At 39.1% G+C, this 16,846-nt stretch overlaps 1 protein-coding gene and 1 pseudogene across 2 annotated transcripts; one reads left to right on the top strand and one right to left on the bottom strand.

Annotated features, from left to right (window-relative positions):
* LOC126630955 (3-oxoacyl-[acyl-carrier-protein] synthase III, chloroplastic-like) lies at positions 1 to 6,987 on the top strand. Of its 2 annotated transcripts, XM_050301117.1 has the most exons (11): positions 1 to 336; positions 514 to 601; positions 1,625 to 1,707; positions 1,808 to 2,102; positions 3,442 to 3,590; positions 4,140 to 4,276; positions 5,073 to 5,178; positions 5,264 to 5,382; positions 5,636 to 5,700; positions 5,792 to 6,014; positions 6,417 to 6,987. In XM_050301117.1, the coding sequence occupies exons 4-11, from the start codon at positions 1,906 to 1,908 to the stop codon at positions 6,636 to 6,638; spliced, it is 1,218 nt and encodes a 405-aa protein (XP_050157074.1). In that variant the 5' UTR covers positions 1 to 336; positions 514 to 601; positions 1,625 to 1,707; positions 1,808 to 1,905; the 3' UTR covers positions 6,639 to 6,987. The 2 variants fall into 2 exon arrangements, with proteins under 2 accessions (XP_050157074.1, XP_050157075.1); XM_050301118.1 differs by lacking the exons at positions 1 to 336; positions 514 to 601 and adding an exon at positions 1,409 to 1,512 and having other exon boundaries at positions 1,625 to 2,102.
* Positions 6,988 to 8,445: 1,458 nt separating this feature from the next.
* On the bottom strand, positions 8,446 to 15,349 carry LOC126630951 (probable xyloglucan galactosyltransferase GT19; annotated as a pseudogene).
* Positions 15,350 to 16,846: the final 1,497 nt, after the last annotated feature.

The raw sequence follows: 16,846 nt of genomic DNA, 5'->3' as shown, positions 1-16,846 counted from the left end.
CCTAGACTACTCTCTCTCCCCTCTCTGATCGACTTCGACTTTTCTGAATCTGTCTTCTTCGGTTCTTCCGCTCTTCCGTCTTCGACTCTCTCCGTCTCTCTCCGTCTCTCTCCGTCATGCTCTGCCGCCTGTGACTCAAGTCACTCAACTGTCTCTCCTCTCTGATCGATTATTCTTCGATTCTTCTCCTCGACGACATCGGACATCCTACCCAGACTTAGAGAACCCAGTCACCCGCGGTCCGGCACCACCCATCTTCTCGATTCTCCTTCTCTCCTCCCCAACGACATCACCGCCGTCGCGACCACCAACACTCCATCGCCGCCGCCAGTTCAGGTGAATTCGTTACTGTTTGCTGAATTCTTCTATTTTTTGTGTTCATTTTGTTCCGGATCTAACTAATTCTTTTTATTTAGTATGTATTTTGGGGAAGAATTGTTAAGTGTGTGAATTTTGGACCAATTTGGTAATTGTTTATCTAATTGGTGATCTGGGTTCTTCGGGATTTTGCAGCTGGCTCGGGCTTCCGTATTCTCCTTTCCTTTGGACTCGTATACGGAAGCATTATAAGCTCAACTGCTCAAGTATCTCCAGACTCCAAGTACCTCCTTTCCTTTTTTTTTTTTATTTCAATTGACGCGCTTTTTTAATTTTATGAGATAAATTTGTTTTTTTTAATTACAAATTTGTATTGGGTTGGTTTAAATTTTGGTAGATTTTAATAGGTATTGTGGATTTTAATCGATATTGGTCAATTCGATTCCGAAAATTAATTTTTTGTATTCGTTTGATTCCAAAAATTATTAGAATTTGTGTATTTTCTTGAAAGAGTAGTAATAATCGAATTAATGAATTTATTCGAGTATATTCCTGGTTCAGATGTCTTCTGATTTAGGTGGTAAAGTAATTTGTGCAAAACTGGAACCCATTGTTTTCTATCAAATGCAAAAACTCAAGGGATGGAGTGGTGAAATTTAGAGGATAGAGGGGATGAAACTTGAGTTGTGGTGAATACATAATTAGTAATATGGGTTCTTTTATAAGCAAATTAATCATCTGTGCAGCTGCTGTTTTTTTTATTTTATATTTTCTTCAATCTGTGCTGCTGTGCAGTTGCTGTAAAACATCAGTTTTTTTTTTCTTCAATCTGTGCAGCTGCTGTGCTGCTGTGTTTTTTTCTTCAATCTGTGTTGATGTGCAGTAGTTCCCTAGCCTTAGAGTTAATTGTATTTGTCATTTATAAATAGAACTATAACAAAAAAAAAAAAATTAAACAAGGACCCGTGGACCCGGCCCGAACCGGTCCATTTCAACCGGGCCGGGTAAGGTCCGGTTCCCATGTTGAAAACTGTAATGCCAGGCCCAGCCCGTGCCCACCCCTAGTTGGATCCTTGAGGTTCTGAGTATAAATTCGTCCACTAAACCTCTCTCTTCTCTCTTTAAGTTGGTTTTCCTTCCACTTCGGTTCTGTCAAACTTTACAGGCTCCATTTTCTGCAATTCGGTCACTCAAGTTTGTAAAATCTTTCACTTTAGCATCTCAAAGATCCAATTCTCACAGTTAACTCCCCATATATTTATTTATTTATTCCTAATCCTGATTTTTAGTTTTCTATTTTGTGTAGGTGACCTTCCGAAGAAAGAAGGGCCGGTCTTCTGATACCACTGTCTCTCTGTCTCTCCGCCATAGTTGTTGATCTTTTCCTCTGTCTTCTGGTTCTCATATATTAGCTGAATTCAATCTCTCTTCGGCTCTGCATGTTTTTTTTGTGGGTCTGAAGTTTTGCTTTGTGGGTTTAAATAAATGGCTGTCTTCTGGTTCTCATATATTAGCTGAATTCAATCTCTCTCCGGCTCTGCATATTTTTTTTGTGGGTCTGAAATTTTGCTTTGTGGGTTTAAATAAATGGCCACCAATGCATCTGGGTTCTTCACTGCTCCTACAGTTCCTAGCCAGAGGAGAAAGATTCAGCATTCAATACGCATTTTTGGATCTGGGTTTCCTTTCCCTGAGGGAATCTCCAAGAGGGTATTCTGCTCCAGCACTTTTGAAGGCGCAGAGAAGCATGTTGGAGCTTCTGCTTCTGAATCTCGATCACCCAAGTGAGTTCAATCTCCATTTTTTAATTCTTTTTAGTGATATTGCCCCTCATTGTTTTGTATGTTGGATTTTGCATTTGATTTATTAACTTTGTTGGAAAGCTTCATGATTTGCATTTAGTCATAAAGTTCTTTAGCTTTCTGGTTTTACTTGTATATGCTAGATTTGTTTCGATAAGTAGGATTCGAGTTATGGTTGGCTATAGCATGCCAATGCATAGCCATTTTCTGTAGGGATGGGGAATAAATTCCCATGTGTAAACTTGTGCTGCACAAAGTTTTTAAATTTTGGTTAGGATATATTATCACTGAGGATTTGAAATTGGATGATCTTATTCATCTCCATTGCAGTAGGATTTACAAGGCTTAAGCAACGAAGCCAGCTACAACCGATTCCAAAATCAAGCCGACTTTTTAGTAACTACAATCAATTTAAAGCTAAAATTTGGGGAAGTATACATATACATAGATGATTATGGCACAGTAAGGTAACTGTCTAACAAATCAATTTTAGGACTAACTAGAGGATGCAACTAAGTTAGAAGCGTTTTCATTGATGTAAGTCGGATTACAGGCATGAGCTTAGGTGAATCAGTACTTGGCAAAAATATTAGATTTCCTTTTGATGATACTTCTAGATGAGGTTTTGTATTCGTTTTTAAAGGTTGCTTGTATCACTGTTCTTCCAATGGCTTCGCCATCTGTCTGCTCTCTTTCCCACTTAAAATAAGAGAATGTTTTGGATGATGGAAGGGAAATAAAGGCGATAATCATTAACAAAACTAAAAGTTTATCTTATCAGTTTACCACTAACTTTTTCTTGCCTATTGTCGTCTGGTTATCTTATGAACCCCAGAAAAAAAAATTTGTTTATCAAATGAAGGTTTTTTTTTTTTCCTTTTCTTGCATTTGGATTGTCTTTGCGCTCTGTAGCTATCTTCTTTAATGGCTTGGTAAAGGGTGCTAAATGTAGAACATGACCAAATTACCAAATTCCTTTATTGAATGCCTAGTGTGTTATTGATCTTTGTCTTGAATGAATTGGTTGTTTATTTCTGCTTTTGTAAAATCTAAAATTTAATTCCTACTAGTGGCCCATGGCTTTGGACGGATCTTTTAAAATTGTCTCCTGCATCTAATTCTAATTGTTCTTGGTTAAAGCTATCCCAGGTTGGACCGTGGCCACTGCTATGTGTTTTATGTAATAAACAGAGTGCCTTTGCCCAGAGCCACTGTCAGTACTGAGATTGCATTTTGGTTAAATGGGGGGGGGGGGGGGGTATGAATACAAGCTGGTAAATGATAATCTGTTTGATCTTAAATAATTTCTATTTTATTTCAGGCTTGTCAGTAAAGGCTGCAAGTTAATTGGATGCGGCTCAGCAGTACCCAGTCTTAAGATTTCAAATGATGATCTTGCAAAAGTAGTAGATACTAACGATGAATGGATATCTGTTCGCACTGGGATTCGTAATCGACGAGTTATTTCAGGTCAGGTCATACTTTTCTGTGCATGATAATGTCATAAATTTGGTAAACAGTTTGAGGTAGCTTAGCCTGTGTCGAGCCTCTTTTTTTAAATTGCATGCTATGAGTTTAACTTAGGAAATTCAGCTTCATAGTCTCATACTTGCGGTGCATATGCACTGCATTACAAGAGGAAACAATCTGTTGAACCTCTCAGGTTGACGATTTGAATCTTGCCTAGGACAAGGTTCGTCAGATAGCGGCTTGTATGACCTTCTTTCTGTCGCTATTGAACAAAATCTGTTACATAGTACTATGGCTTCACCATTCTATTCGGACAACTGAAACTATAAGCATATGGCGAGCTTTGACCTGATTAATGCTGGTAGTGTAAGATGTGTAAGAGCCTAAGAGGGACTTTCCTATGTTGTAGTGGATATTTGAATGATTTTACCTTTTATCTGAACACTGATTTTAGTCAAATATGTGTCTTTTCTCATCCTCATTTTTAGGTCTAGTGGATATTTTATGTTACCCATTCTATATAATGACATTCTTCTTGTAAAATTACAGGCAAAGAGAGCCTGACAACGTTAGCGGTCGAGGCAGCGCATAAAGCTCTTGAGATGGCACAGGTTGATGTTGATGATGTGGACCTAATCTTGGTGTGCACATCTACGCCTGATGATGTCTTTGGCTGTGCCCCGAAGGTATGTAGATTATTGGGTGGTATGTGGATTAAGTCGTCAGGATTTAAAAAAAAAAAGGGATTGAGCTTCACAGTGGTGTGCATTATATGATTGTTTTGCCAATATTGATTCTTATTATATTTTATTCTCCATGTTTTTACGGGCTTATAAATCTTTAGGTGATGAACAAAATTTCATCTATCTAGGTGTGTATTTATTTGTTATGTAGAAGAAAAATAAAAAGTAACAGATCGTTGCAAGTTTCATTAATTTATAAAGGGGTTCTATTTCAGACCGAAGTAGATTCTTGTATCCTTGTGGGCATCTATGTCTGAGAACTTTAGAAGAGTTCCCATTAGCGCGATTCATCTTGACTGGACTGGAGTTTTGTACTAGATGTGACATGCTTTTTTTGGTTTGTTCAGTATTTGGTCGAACTACCACTGGCTGACTTTTAAAAACTGTAGCTTTTTAAGGTCTCTTCTTTATATTCCTAGTAGGTTATTTTATTGATTAAGTTTGTTGTGCTTATATAGTTTTATGCTTTTTCCATGGCACAAACTTTGACCAACTACGTGAACTATACTGGACTATATTGATCACGATTCACACGTGATATAGAACAAACAACTGAGTGTTACTCTATTTTGCATGTTAGAAACCCCTGTGTAGTGCAAGTGGAGCTAAATATTGATGTTGTTGAGCTTCTCAATTTAATGAATGCTTGAGCAAAAATTCAAACTCTTAGTGCTTATGTTGTTTAATTAATACAGTAAATGCTTACATTTTTTCAATTTGTATTATATTGTAATTTCAGGTTCAGAAAGCACTCGGCTGCGCAAGGAATCCTTTAGCGTATGATATTACAGCTGCTTGTAGTGGATTTATTTTGGGTCTAGTATCAGCGTATTGTCACATTAAGGGTAACGACTTGGTTTACTTTGCTCTAAGGATGCCCGCTGTTATTTCCCATGTTTAATTGATTAAACTATATTGTGCAAACTGCAGCTGGTGGATTTAAAAATGTTCTTGTTATTGGGGCTGATGCTCTTTCTCGGATTGTTGACTGGACCGATAGAGGAACGTGTATTCTCTTCGGGGATGCTGCTGGGGCTGTATTAATACAGGTGTGTTTACGTTGCATAATGAATTTTTGGCATATATCTAAGCACTGGTTTTCTATATAACGGCATTGAAGTCCCTCTCAGCTTCTAACTTTGGACTTTGCTTTATTTGGCAGTTAATTTTGTCTCCATTTTTCAGAAACTCATACCATACTATCTTAATATTGTCGTTTCCAGAATGGATCGAATAAATTATTAGCAAAGATTTCATTCCGCACATTTCATTGCACTTAGCAGAAATTTCATAACTGTGTAGGCCTGCGATGGTGAGGATGATGGTTTGCTTTCTTTTGATGTGCATAGTGATGGTGAAGGATACAGGTTTGCGTTTTCTCTATTTCTATGTTTGTTTTATGCACCTTTTCAGCAAGTACAGTATTTTTCTGAAACTGACCGATCACTCTCTTTGCAGACATCTAAATGCCGCCTTGAAAGAAAATGAAACAGACGATGAGTTGGGTTCTAATGGTTCAGTCCTAGGCTTCCCTCCAAGACAAGCTTCATATTCCTGCCTTCAAATGAATGGTAAAGAGGTCTTTCGCTTTGCTGTGCGTGTTGTGCCACAGTCAATTGAGTATTCCCTTGCAAAGGCTGGTCTCCCTGCATCTAGCATTGATTGGTTACTGCTCCATCAGGTATGACGAATGATATCTTTGGGAAAGTTTACCCCAGGTTTTACTGATTAAACGATTTCTCTGCTCTACCGTCAATTATAGCTACCGATTATCATTTACCTACAATTTCTTTCCCACATTACGTTTAATTTCAGAAAATATTTAGGCATGGAAAATAGACATATACGCAAGTAACTAAAGCCTAATAATTTTTTACTTCCAAAACTATACCAACCTGTCATAAATGTCCAGTGAACTGAACTGGTACAGTATTGAGAAATAATGCTTACATTTTCATTTTCTTCGTAATGGGAAGTTTGAATGAATATAGCACTTCAAGGGAGCTTCTTAATGACCTAAGGTTTTCCTCACAAACAAGTGACGTAGTACATTTTGTTCTGATAAGACAAATCAATAATGCAGGCAAACCAGAGGATCCTTGATGCGGTTTCTACTCGCTTGCAAATCCCATCAGAACAGGTGATTTCAAACTTGGCAAACTATGGCAACACGAGCGCTGGTTCCATACCATTGGCATTGGACGAAGCTGTGAGAAGCGGGAAGGTGAAACCAGGCCATACTATTGCAGCTGCCGGTTTTGGAGCAGGTCTGACTTGGGCTTCTACCATTTTCAGATGGGGTTGAAACTCGAAACCTCGCCTCCTGCCAATACAGAACACGAACGTCGTCCTAGCCGTATGAAGCGCGGTTTTGCAATTCTTGCATCACGTTCCAAATGTATTAGGTATTGTTGCATCAAATCTCCATCAGCGCCCTTTCATTTGTTTTTCTTTAGTTTTTGGCACCCTCAATAAGATTGTATTGTTTTTGGTCGGTCCAATAATTTATTTGTTTTCTGTTTCTTGAGTCGCACACTGCTCTAGTTGATTTGGCCAAATCCAAATTTACGAACATTTTTCTCTACATTTTGTTTGGATGAAGAAATTTAAGATTATTAAGAAAGTTTGAAATGATAGAATTCTATTTTTTAGAATTTGTGAATTTTCTTATTTGGTTAACTTAAAAAAATAATTGAATTTGAATATGGAATCTTTTATTTTTAAACTCTCATTCATAGAAATTTAAAAATGAAATCTATTTATATGGAATTTAAACTTAGGAATTTGAGGTTCCAAAATCTGATTTTTTTTTTGGGTAAATAGTCAAAATGGTCTTTGAGATTTGCATAACTCATCACTTTGGTCCCTAACATTTCAAATCAATCAAAGTGGTCTCTGAGATTGTCCACCATCTATCATTTTGGTCATTCCGTTAAAAACTCCGTTAAGTGTCTCGGAACTCTTGGCTGGAAGTTTGGGCAATTTTCAAAGCTTTGTAACTCAATCGTTTCTTAACCAAATTCGACCTATAATATATCAAAATGAAGATAGGAAAGTGTAGAATAAGATTATATCTATTTAGAAGCCCAATGATTACCGGAGATGGTCGGAAAATAGCCTTAAAGTTGACTGGTCCGAGGGAAAACTAGAAAACTCGCCGGAAATTGGATAAACTTTAAACGTTCATAACTTCTTCAATACTCAACGAAATCAAGTGATTTAAAAAAAAAATCATACTTCTCGATGAGAGGAAGAGAATGGTATCTTTTTAGATGGCTAACTCATCATGGTTTGGCCGGAAAACGGCTCAAAAGTAGCCGTGGACAGTCATTTTCGAGCCATTTTTCGGCCAAACCACGGTGAGTTATCCATCTAAAAAGGTACGGTGAGTTATCCATCTAAAAAGGTACCATTCTCTTCATCTCGTCGAGAAGTATAATTTTCGTTTTTGAATCACTTGATTTCGTTGAGTATTGAAGAAGTTATGAACGTTTAAAGTTTACCCAGTTTCCGGCGAGTTTTACAGTTTTCCCTCGGACTAGTCAACTTTGATGCTATTTTCCAGTCATCTCCAGCAACCACTGGGCTTCTAAATAGGTATAATCGTATTCTACACTTTCCTATCTTCATTTGGATATATTATGGGTCGAATTTGGTTAAGAAACGATTGAGTTACGAAGCTTTGAAAATTGCCCAAACTTCCCGCCAAGAGCTCCGGGATACTTAACGGAGTTTTTAACGGAATGACCAAAATGATGGATGGTGGACAATCTTAGGGACCACTTTGATTGATTTGAAATGTTATGGACCAAAGTGATGAGTTATGCAAATCTCAGGAACCATTTTGGCTATTTATCCTTTTTTTTATTCTAAATTTCTATGTTTATGAATCCAAATAAAGGAATTGATGCATGTCAATTTATAAATTCTGACTTTTAACAAAATTCTAAGTTTATTTTCTTCATCCAAACGTAGTGTTTTAACTTTAATCAAGTGGCATTGCACTTGCATAATAACTAAATATATGTACAACATAATCAATAATTACAATAACTTCAATGCCAAGAAAGGAAATTTTTTTTTTTAAAAAAAAAAAGGTAAATTCAAGTGGGTCATTGAGGGAAAACCCTAGGTTGAACTGGAACCCTAGATTTAATCTTGTTCAAAACACTATCAATTGCAAGATCAAAAGCATCATTTTTAGCTCTCAATCCCATTGAACTCCCATGCCTTCTATACATGACTCTTGGTATCTTCTCCAACGCCTTCTCCCTCATCCTCCTAACTCCAGCCCTAGGAATGCTCCTAAGCACATCCAAAACCCTTGTTTCCTTGAACACCACGTCCTCCTTCGGTATAAACACCGAGAACTCTCCGTACTGATCCTCCGGCAAGTGCCACCTGTACTACACTTTGGCAGACTAGTCCTCAAAGAATACGGGGATATAGTCGGCCACAATGTTGTCGAATGTGGACCGCCTCGTCGGGGTGTCACCCGGAGGCTGCAGGCAGAAACTAGCCTGCAACATTGGCCTCATGAACCTAATTGAGTCATGCTCACATATCCCATGAAAGCAATCCACAATGTTACACAACTTTGTGTACTCGGCACCCCCACTTCCAAACCTCCCTAAATTGTTGTTTGACGTTGCATTATTTGCTTTGGTGTTGTTTTCGCACTCGTTCCTGATACTCCTCCTAATGTTTGGATTATTTTCGATATCGTTGCCGCCGACGAACATCATAAGCGTGGTGTGGTGGGACGACCACCTAGCCTGTTGCAACCACGTCTCCAATAAGGACAAATTGGGCGGATGAAACGACGTCGGATAAGGCACATGATAAAACCCAGACCAACAAGGTCTCAATCTGCAAATGGAGTGATGGCTATGGCTAACAGAGAGAGGAAGAGGAAGAGAAAGTTGAGAGAATATACTATTAATTTTCAAATTAATATCGTTACAGCTAATTTAAAATGGCATATATCCTCGCGCCAGTACACGTTTTCCACACTACATGTATGCCAACTGGACAATTAACATACTAATCAAATGGATTCCCTTAAAGACCTAAGTTATCCCAATTGAGCCCAAATACAAAAGCCCCTTAAAATTTGGCCCAAATTCCCTTACATTATCTTATTCCTTCGATCTAACAACCCCTGCACAATTCATAACAGTACTTCTCCCTTCAAACAACCTTGTCCTCAAGGTTCAGAGTGGAAAATCTGGAAACTTGTTCTTGAACTCATCAAAGTCTCCCAAGTTGCATTGGCTTCTTCCTGATCCTTCCACTGCACTAGCAACTATACTCTCGCAGCCTTACCCTTCCTGTACATCCTTCTAGCAAGTATTGCTTGGGGAATGTTATGAACCAACCCATCTTCTGTAACCTGAGGCAGTTCAATTTTTGGGGTGATGGCTGGTCCAAGATGTCTTTTGAGGCAACTTACATGGAAGACATGATGAATTTTTGTTTCAGTAGGTAACTTAAGCTTGTAGGCAACCAATCCAACCTTATCCACAATTTCATAGGGTCCATAGTACCTTGGTTGTAGCTTGTGGTAGCTATGTGGTGCTAAAGCTTGCAACTGATAAGGCACCAGCTTCAAATAAACAAATTCTCCCACTTTGAAATGCCTTTCAATTCGTTTCCTGTCATTGTATTGCTTCATTCAATTCTATGCTACCTCCAAATTATTCTTTAGCACTAATAACACCTTATCCCTGTTCCACAGCTCCTACCTTTGTAGTGCCTGACTCATAAGGAATTACCTGTGGTGAAGGGTACCCATATATTATCTTAAAGGGAGTATGTTTTGAGGAAGTGTGGAAGGAAGTGTGGAAGGAAATGTTAAAGCACTACTCGGCCCATGGTAACCATTGACACCATTTCTTAGGCTACCCTCCTACAAAACACCTTAGGTAAGTCTCCAAGCACTTGTTCATCACCTCTGATTGCCCATCACTTTGAGGGTGATACCTTGAGCTCATACATAACTTAGAATTCTGCAATTGGAAAAGTTCCCTCCAGAAAGCATTTAAAAAGATTGAATCTCGATCAATCACAATGGAACTAGGCATTCCATGAAGCTTGAATATGTGTTCTATAAAGAGTTGTGCTACAAAAGATGCAGTGTATGGATGTGACATTGGAACAAAGTGAGTATACTTAGAGAGTCTGTGCACTACCACCTAAATCACAGTCTTGCCCTTGCAGTTAGGTAGGCCCACAATAAAGTCCATACTGATATCACTCCAAACTCTTTGGGGTATTGGAAGTGGTTGTAGTAATCCTGGGGATGAGATGTTCTCAACTTTGCTTTGTTGGCAGGTAGGACATTTAGCTATGAACTTTTGAATATCATTTTTAATTTCCTTCCAATAGAATCCTTTCTTAATTCTTTGATAAGTTTTGAGCACTCATTGGTGACCTGCGGATGGGGTTGAATGGTACTTTGCAATATCTTAGATCTTTATTCAAAAGCAGGTCCTAACATAATTCTTTTCTTGTAGCAAAGAAACCCATTGTCAAGGGAGTATCGGCTCATTTTCAAACTACTAGAACCATCATGTTGCGCTTGTATCAATTCTTTCTTCTTCTTCATAATCCACTTATCGTTTTCACGACTTCTTCTCAACTCATCCATCCAACTCGCATAAGGGTAAGAGATAACAACACATTCACTGTTCGTAGGAGTCTCCATGTTATGTTCTTGTAATAAAGGTGCATCCTGCAACCTTGACAGTGCATCAGCCACCATGTTTTGAGACCCTTGCTTGTATTGAATCTCATAGTCGTACCCCATAAGTTTTGAAACCCACTTTTGTTGGAATGGAGTGCTTGTTCTCTGACTTAAGAAGTATTTAAGGTTGTTGTGGTCTGTTCGTATGACTAAATGTCTCAATTGCAAGTAATTCTGCCATTTTTTTACTATATACACTATAGCAATTAACTATTTTTCATAAGTGGAGAGTGCTTGGTTTCGAGGACCAAGGGCTTGGCTAGTGAATGTTATGGGTCTCCCTCATTGTTGAAGAACAATCCCAATGCCACTTCCCGATGCATCACACTCCAATTCAAAGTGTTGAGAAAAATTGGGAAGAACCAATACCTATGGGGACACCATGATGGCTTCAAGGTCGCAAAGGCTTGTGCAACTTCTTTACCCCGAATGAAAACAGTCTTTTCGAGTCAACTGATATAAAGGTTGACATATCTTACCACCCCGGGACAAATTTTCTGTAATACCCCGTTAACCCGAGGAAGCCTCGCAACTCCTTGACAGATTTAAGAGTAGACCACTCATGGATAGCTGATAACTTAGAAGTATTAGTTGCTACCCCCTGGTGAGACACGATATGGCCTAAATATTCAACACTTGACTGTCTAAATGAGCATTTGGATTTCTTGAGATACAATTGGTTTGCCCTTATGACTTCCAACACCACCTACAAGTGTTGTAAGTGATCCTGCCAACTCTTGCTATATATCAAAATATCATCGAAAAACACCAGCACAAACTTCCTGAGATAAGGCTTGAATATATCATTCATCAAGCTTTGAAAAGTGGTCGGAGCGTTGGTAAAGCCAAAGGGCATTACCAAGAACTAGTAGTGCCCATCGTGAGTTTGAAACTCTGCCTTTTCCACATCACTAGTGCGCATCAAAATCTAGTGGTATCCAAATCACAAATTAAGCTTAGTGATGTACCAAGCACCATATAATTCATCCAACAGATCATCAATAAGGGGTATGGGGTATTTGTCCTTAATGGTCAAGGCATTAAGCTCCTTATAATCGATACACATCCTCTAACTGCCTTTCTTCTTCTTAACTAAGAGCACCAGAAATGAGAAAGGACCGTGACTTTGGTGAATGAACCATGCAGCCAATAACTCCTAAACAGCATTCTCAATTTCAGTTTTCTGTAAAAGATCATAGTGATAGAGTCTAATATTTAGTGGTTTAGCTCCTTGCACTAGAGGGATGTGGTGGTCATGGGCTCGAGGAGGTGGCAGTTTAGTAGGAACTTGAAAAATGTCGTCAAATTGTCCCAACACTTGCAGAAGTTCATGCAATTGCTCCGTACTTAAGTCATATGATTCCAATGTCGTACCCTCCTTAGAATATAGGAAGAGCCCCAAGTTAGAGCTGTCTAACTCCTTGTCAATGTGCTGAAGAAAGGTCTCCTGAATTAACTAAAGTGGAGTCACAGTGTGAGACAATTTGTATCGGTGGTGATCCTTAGTGAACTCTAGTGTTAATAACTGAAAATCCCACAGGACTGGGATCACAATGGAGAACCACTGTACACCGAGGACAACATCATAACCTCACAATGGCAACGAGAAGAAATCAACCTTGCAATTATACCCCCCAATGAGAGTGGAGTAGCCTTGCAACAACCAGAACTGCGCACCTTGCCACCATTTGCGATCATGACCTCAAAGTCTCGAGTAGGATAGGCCATGTATCCCCATTGTTTCAACAACTTAGAATCCACAAAGTTGTGAATGCTTCCAGAATCAAGCAAGATCCTAACACTGTGCCCATTAAGGACCTCTTCGACCTTCATAATGCGAGCTGTTTGGCTATCCCCAGTGTCATAAAAGGCACATAAACTGAGCTCCATGTGTTGACACTCACTAATTTCTTCAGAGGTAGGCAAGTCACACATATCAGAATCCAAGACATCCAACATTAGAAGTTGTTTTAAGCCACATTTATGCCCTTGGACCCATTTATCAATGCAAAACCAACATTCTCCTCACTCCCGTTTCTTTTGAATCTCCGCAGGGGATAATTTTTTGATAGGATAGGTACCCGATTGATTTGTAGTGTGAGACAGAGGAGTGGGGGTAGTGGTTGGTGGTTTGAATGGAACAGTGGGTCGTGGAGTAGGGGTTTTGAGCTCAGTGAATTTGGCATCTAACTGTATAGCTAGGGAAATAGCATCATGGACACTAACAGGTTTCAATATCTTCACATCGAACCGCAACTCCTTCTTCAACCCTCCGATGAAACAACTCTTAAGCAAGATCGGGCCAATTTCAGGCGATCTAACGGCTAAACATCGAAATTCCGAGATATAGTCACAAAGGCTACCAATTTGGTGAAGTTTGAAGAGTGCTTCATCACTATCTTCAAACTCCAAATGACCAAACTCCATACACAGAGCCTTAGTAAGTTCCCACCAAGTAAGGGTCGTATTCAAGCAATCCAACCAACGAAACCAGTTGAGAATCTCACCTTCGAGATGGAAAGAAGCAGTGAGAACTAGGTGAGCTTCTGGAATGTTGTAAAATGAAAAGAACTGCTCCGCCTTGTAGATCCAAGCAAGGGGTCATCACCTTCAACAAATCGTGGGAAGTCGAGGCGGGGAGACCACGGAAAATGTGGTGGAGCTCCCCCCTCACCTAAGTGAGGACTCTGAGGAGGCTGCGGCTAATCCACTTCATGTGGCAGTGGATAATCGGTGTTCAGTGGAGCAGAAAGACCTTCGCTAACGCGCGAACAACTCATATCACGGCGAAATTGTTCGAAGTAAAGAGGCAAACGATTGTCGAGGTGAAAGTTAATTTTGGAGTCGAACGTAGTGTTAACCGCCGAAGCAATGAGAGAAGGAAGATCTGCAAGGGAAGCTTCGATGGAGGAAACATGTGCATACATGACGGTGAAGAAAGTAATGTTTGTGTAAATGGGCATGCACATCAAGGAAAACTAGTGATTGTATGGGTGATACCAATGATAAAACCCAGACCAACAAGGTCTCAATTTGCAAATGCAGTGATGGCTATGGTTAACAAAGAGAGGAAGAGGAAGAGAGAGGAAGAGAGAATTGAGAGAATATATTATTAATTTTCAAATTGATACCGTTACAACTAATTTGGACTGTCATATATCCTCGTGCTAGTACATGTTTTCCACACTACATGTATGCCAACTGGACAATTAACAAACTAATCAAATGGACTCCCTTAAAGACCTAAGATATCCTAATTGAGCCCAAATACAAAAGCCCCTTACAATTTGGCCCAAATTCCCTTACACTATCTTATTCCTTCGATCTAACAACCCCTACACAATTCATAACACTAATTCATAACAGCACAGCGTGCTCCTGCCATGGCTAGGCACGTGCCTCCACCGTTAGAGTGGTGACATTAAAAAATGCGGCAATTCAAGCATCGAAGTCCCCCACAACGGCGGATCGTTCCCCAACGGCTGGGAGAAATCCATAGCGGGTCGGGCCAAAACCAAGAAATGGTCTTGACCCATGTGCCTATACCAGGAAATTGGGTCGTCTCGGTTCAAAAGTCGAACAAATTGAGGCCATGCTCGGAGCTAGAATTGTAATCGGGGGCTGTAGAGATAGCGGAGGGCGTCGATGTCGGCGTAGTAGGGGAGGTAGAGGCATTGGCATATTGGGGATCTGAGGCGAGACATGGGTATTCGAGCATTCGACGGTGGAAAATAAGCTCCAGCATTAACGGGTCGGTTCGATACCAGCTGTGAGAAAGATTATGGGTTTTTTGGCTAAGGCCATTGTTGGCCAAGTGAAGGCAAAAGTCATCGAACATAGGGTAGTCGGAGCAATTGGAGAGGAGATCCAGGTTGAATGACGGGGGGAGCCGTCAGATGTGGATCCAACGGCCGATGCAGTCGGAGTCGGGTTGAGGACGGTCGAGATTGTTTTTGAGGATTTGGGCGGAGCATAGTCGGACGATTGTGGTGGTGGTGGTGGAGAAGAAGAATAGGAGGAAAGAGGGTGGAGATTAGTAAAGTGGACTTGAAGGCCATTGATGGGGAGAGAGAAAGATGGAAAGGATGGAGAGAAATAGGGTTGTTTATGAGGATGGATTTTGCGGTTAGAATTTTTTTTAAGTTTTGAAATGGTGTTGAAGTTTTGGGTAATTTTCTGATTTGTTATGTTTTGACGCTAGTTTTATCTGTCCATTAGTTTTGTTTTTCGTTTTTTGTTTTGGTTGTTAAAACTGCATTTTTTTTTGGGGTTGGAAAATGGAAATCCAACAAAAAAGTAGAACAAATTGATTTTTTTTAAGAGGTGACTAATTGGTGGCAGTCCATTTATTTAAAAGCTAGAAAAATTTACAAAAGTATTTTAGTTTTTTTTTTCTGATTACCATCGTGCTATTCACTAACGCTATAAATTGAACACATAATGTAATGTATGGAATACGACCATAAGAGGAATTCCCCTACCACTAGCCATCATGTGGCAGTTAAGATCAAATTGTTTTTAACAAGAGAAAAACATGTGTGGAGAGAGATGATGAGGTGGTTTTTATAAACTGCACTAGCATATGGGTACACACAAAGTATGTGAGAATTTTTTTTTATTTTTGTTTTTGAAATAGAAGGAGAGAGGAAGGGAGTGATAAAGAACGTGGGAGTGGAAATTATATATATATATATATATATAATTATATATATGTTAGGATTACATGTAGGTGAGGCTTTGAAAAGAAAAACAGCAAAATTTGGTTGTATGAAATTACATTTCTGTCCCATATTTCTCATTCATGTTCTGCTTTAATTAGAGAGTTAAACTGGTAATTTCATAGGGTTTTGATTGACAATGAGTTTTTTATTAATTAGTGGAGATGAGTGTATGGGACGTGGGGTTTGACCCGTCTATGTTAGTGGGGTGTTGGGGGATAATGGCTCGGCTAATATGGTGGTGTTTTGTGCATCGTGGGAATTTAAATGCCCCGTTTAATTAATTTTTTTCAAAACTGTTTAACTTTATAGTTAATTAAAAAATGGTAAGTACAAATAAAATATTCTTCTTATTTTAAAAATAGTTCTCCCTTTTTATTAAAAGTGGAGTTATTTTCAACAATGATAGGATCTATATTCTATAATGTTACACATTATAGAAATTATGATTTTATATTTAGAGAATAAAGTAACCGTCACCACCTATCACCACAAGCACTAACCTTTCACCACCAGTGCTATTACTACCACCATTATTGCTAGCACTACCACAATCATAATCGGCCCCATTGCCACCACAACCACAGTCACCATCACCCTCACTATTGCCACGACCATTGTTGACGCCACCATCGCCACGACGACCACCACCATAGGCACAACCGCCACTACTGTCATTATGGCCGCCCCTACCACCATTGTTACCTCTACCTCCCAACCACCACACCCCACCGTCATTATCATTGCTACCACACCATTACCACTTCATTTTTGTTATTATATACAATTATCTTATTTTTACACTAAAATTTACTAAATATTTTCATATTACTTTTCATACTTACAGTAAATTTAAAAATACAGTTTGTTAAATACTCAATTGCTTATTTTATAGCTTATTATCCTTAAAAAAAAAAGCAACACAGTTTAAAAAAAAAAACCACAACAATTCTGAACTGGCCGTAAGTATTTCCGACGCATTAAGTCACATTTTAACTGTTAACCAAACAAAAATCTTAGTTTGGATAAGGAAATGTTACTTGAACAACA

The sequence above is a fragment of the Malus sylvestris genome, chromosome 8 (genome assembly GCF_916048215.2).
Source record: "Malus sylvestris chromosome 8, drMalSylv7.2, whole genome shotgun sequence".
NCBI classification, from domain to species: domain Eukaryota; kingdom Viridiplantae; phylum Streptophyta; class Magnoliopsida; order Rosales; family Rosaceae; genus Malus; species Malus sylvestris.
This window is presented reverse-complemented; position numbering and strand designations above follow the sequence as displayed.

What these genes read in the sequence shown, in the direction of transcription:
- LOC126630955 (XM_050301117.1), top strand. Translation starts at nt 1,906, where the DNA reads ATGGCCACCAATGCATCTGGGTTCTTCACTGCTCCTACAGTTCCTAGC. An exon ending in CTGGGGCTGTATTAATACAG is followed by an intron (nt 5,383 to 5,635) that starts GTGTGTTTACGT and finishes ATAACTGTGTAG; the next exon opens with GCCTGCGATGGTGAGGATGA. An exon ending in ATTGGTTACTGCTCCATCAG is followed by an intron (nt 6,015 to 6,416) that starts GTATGACGAATG and finishes TCAATAATGCAG; the next exon opens with GCAAACCAGAGGATCCTTGA.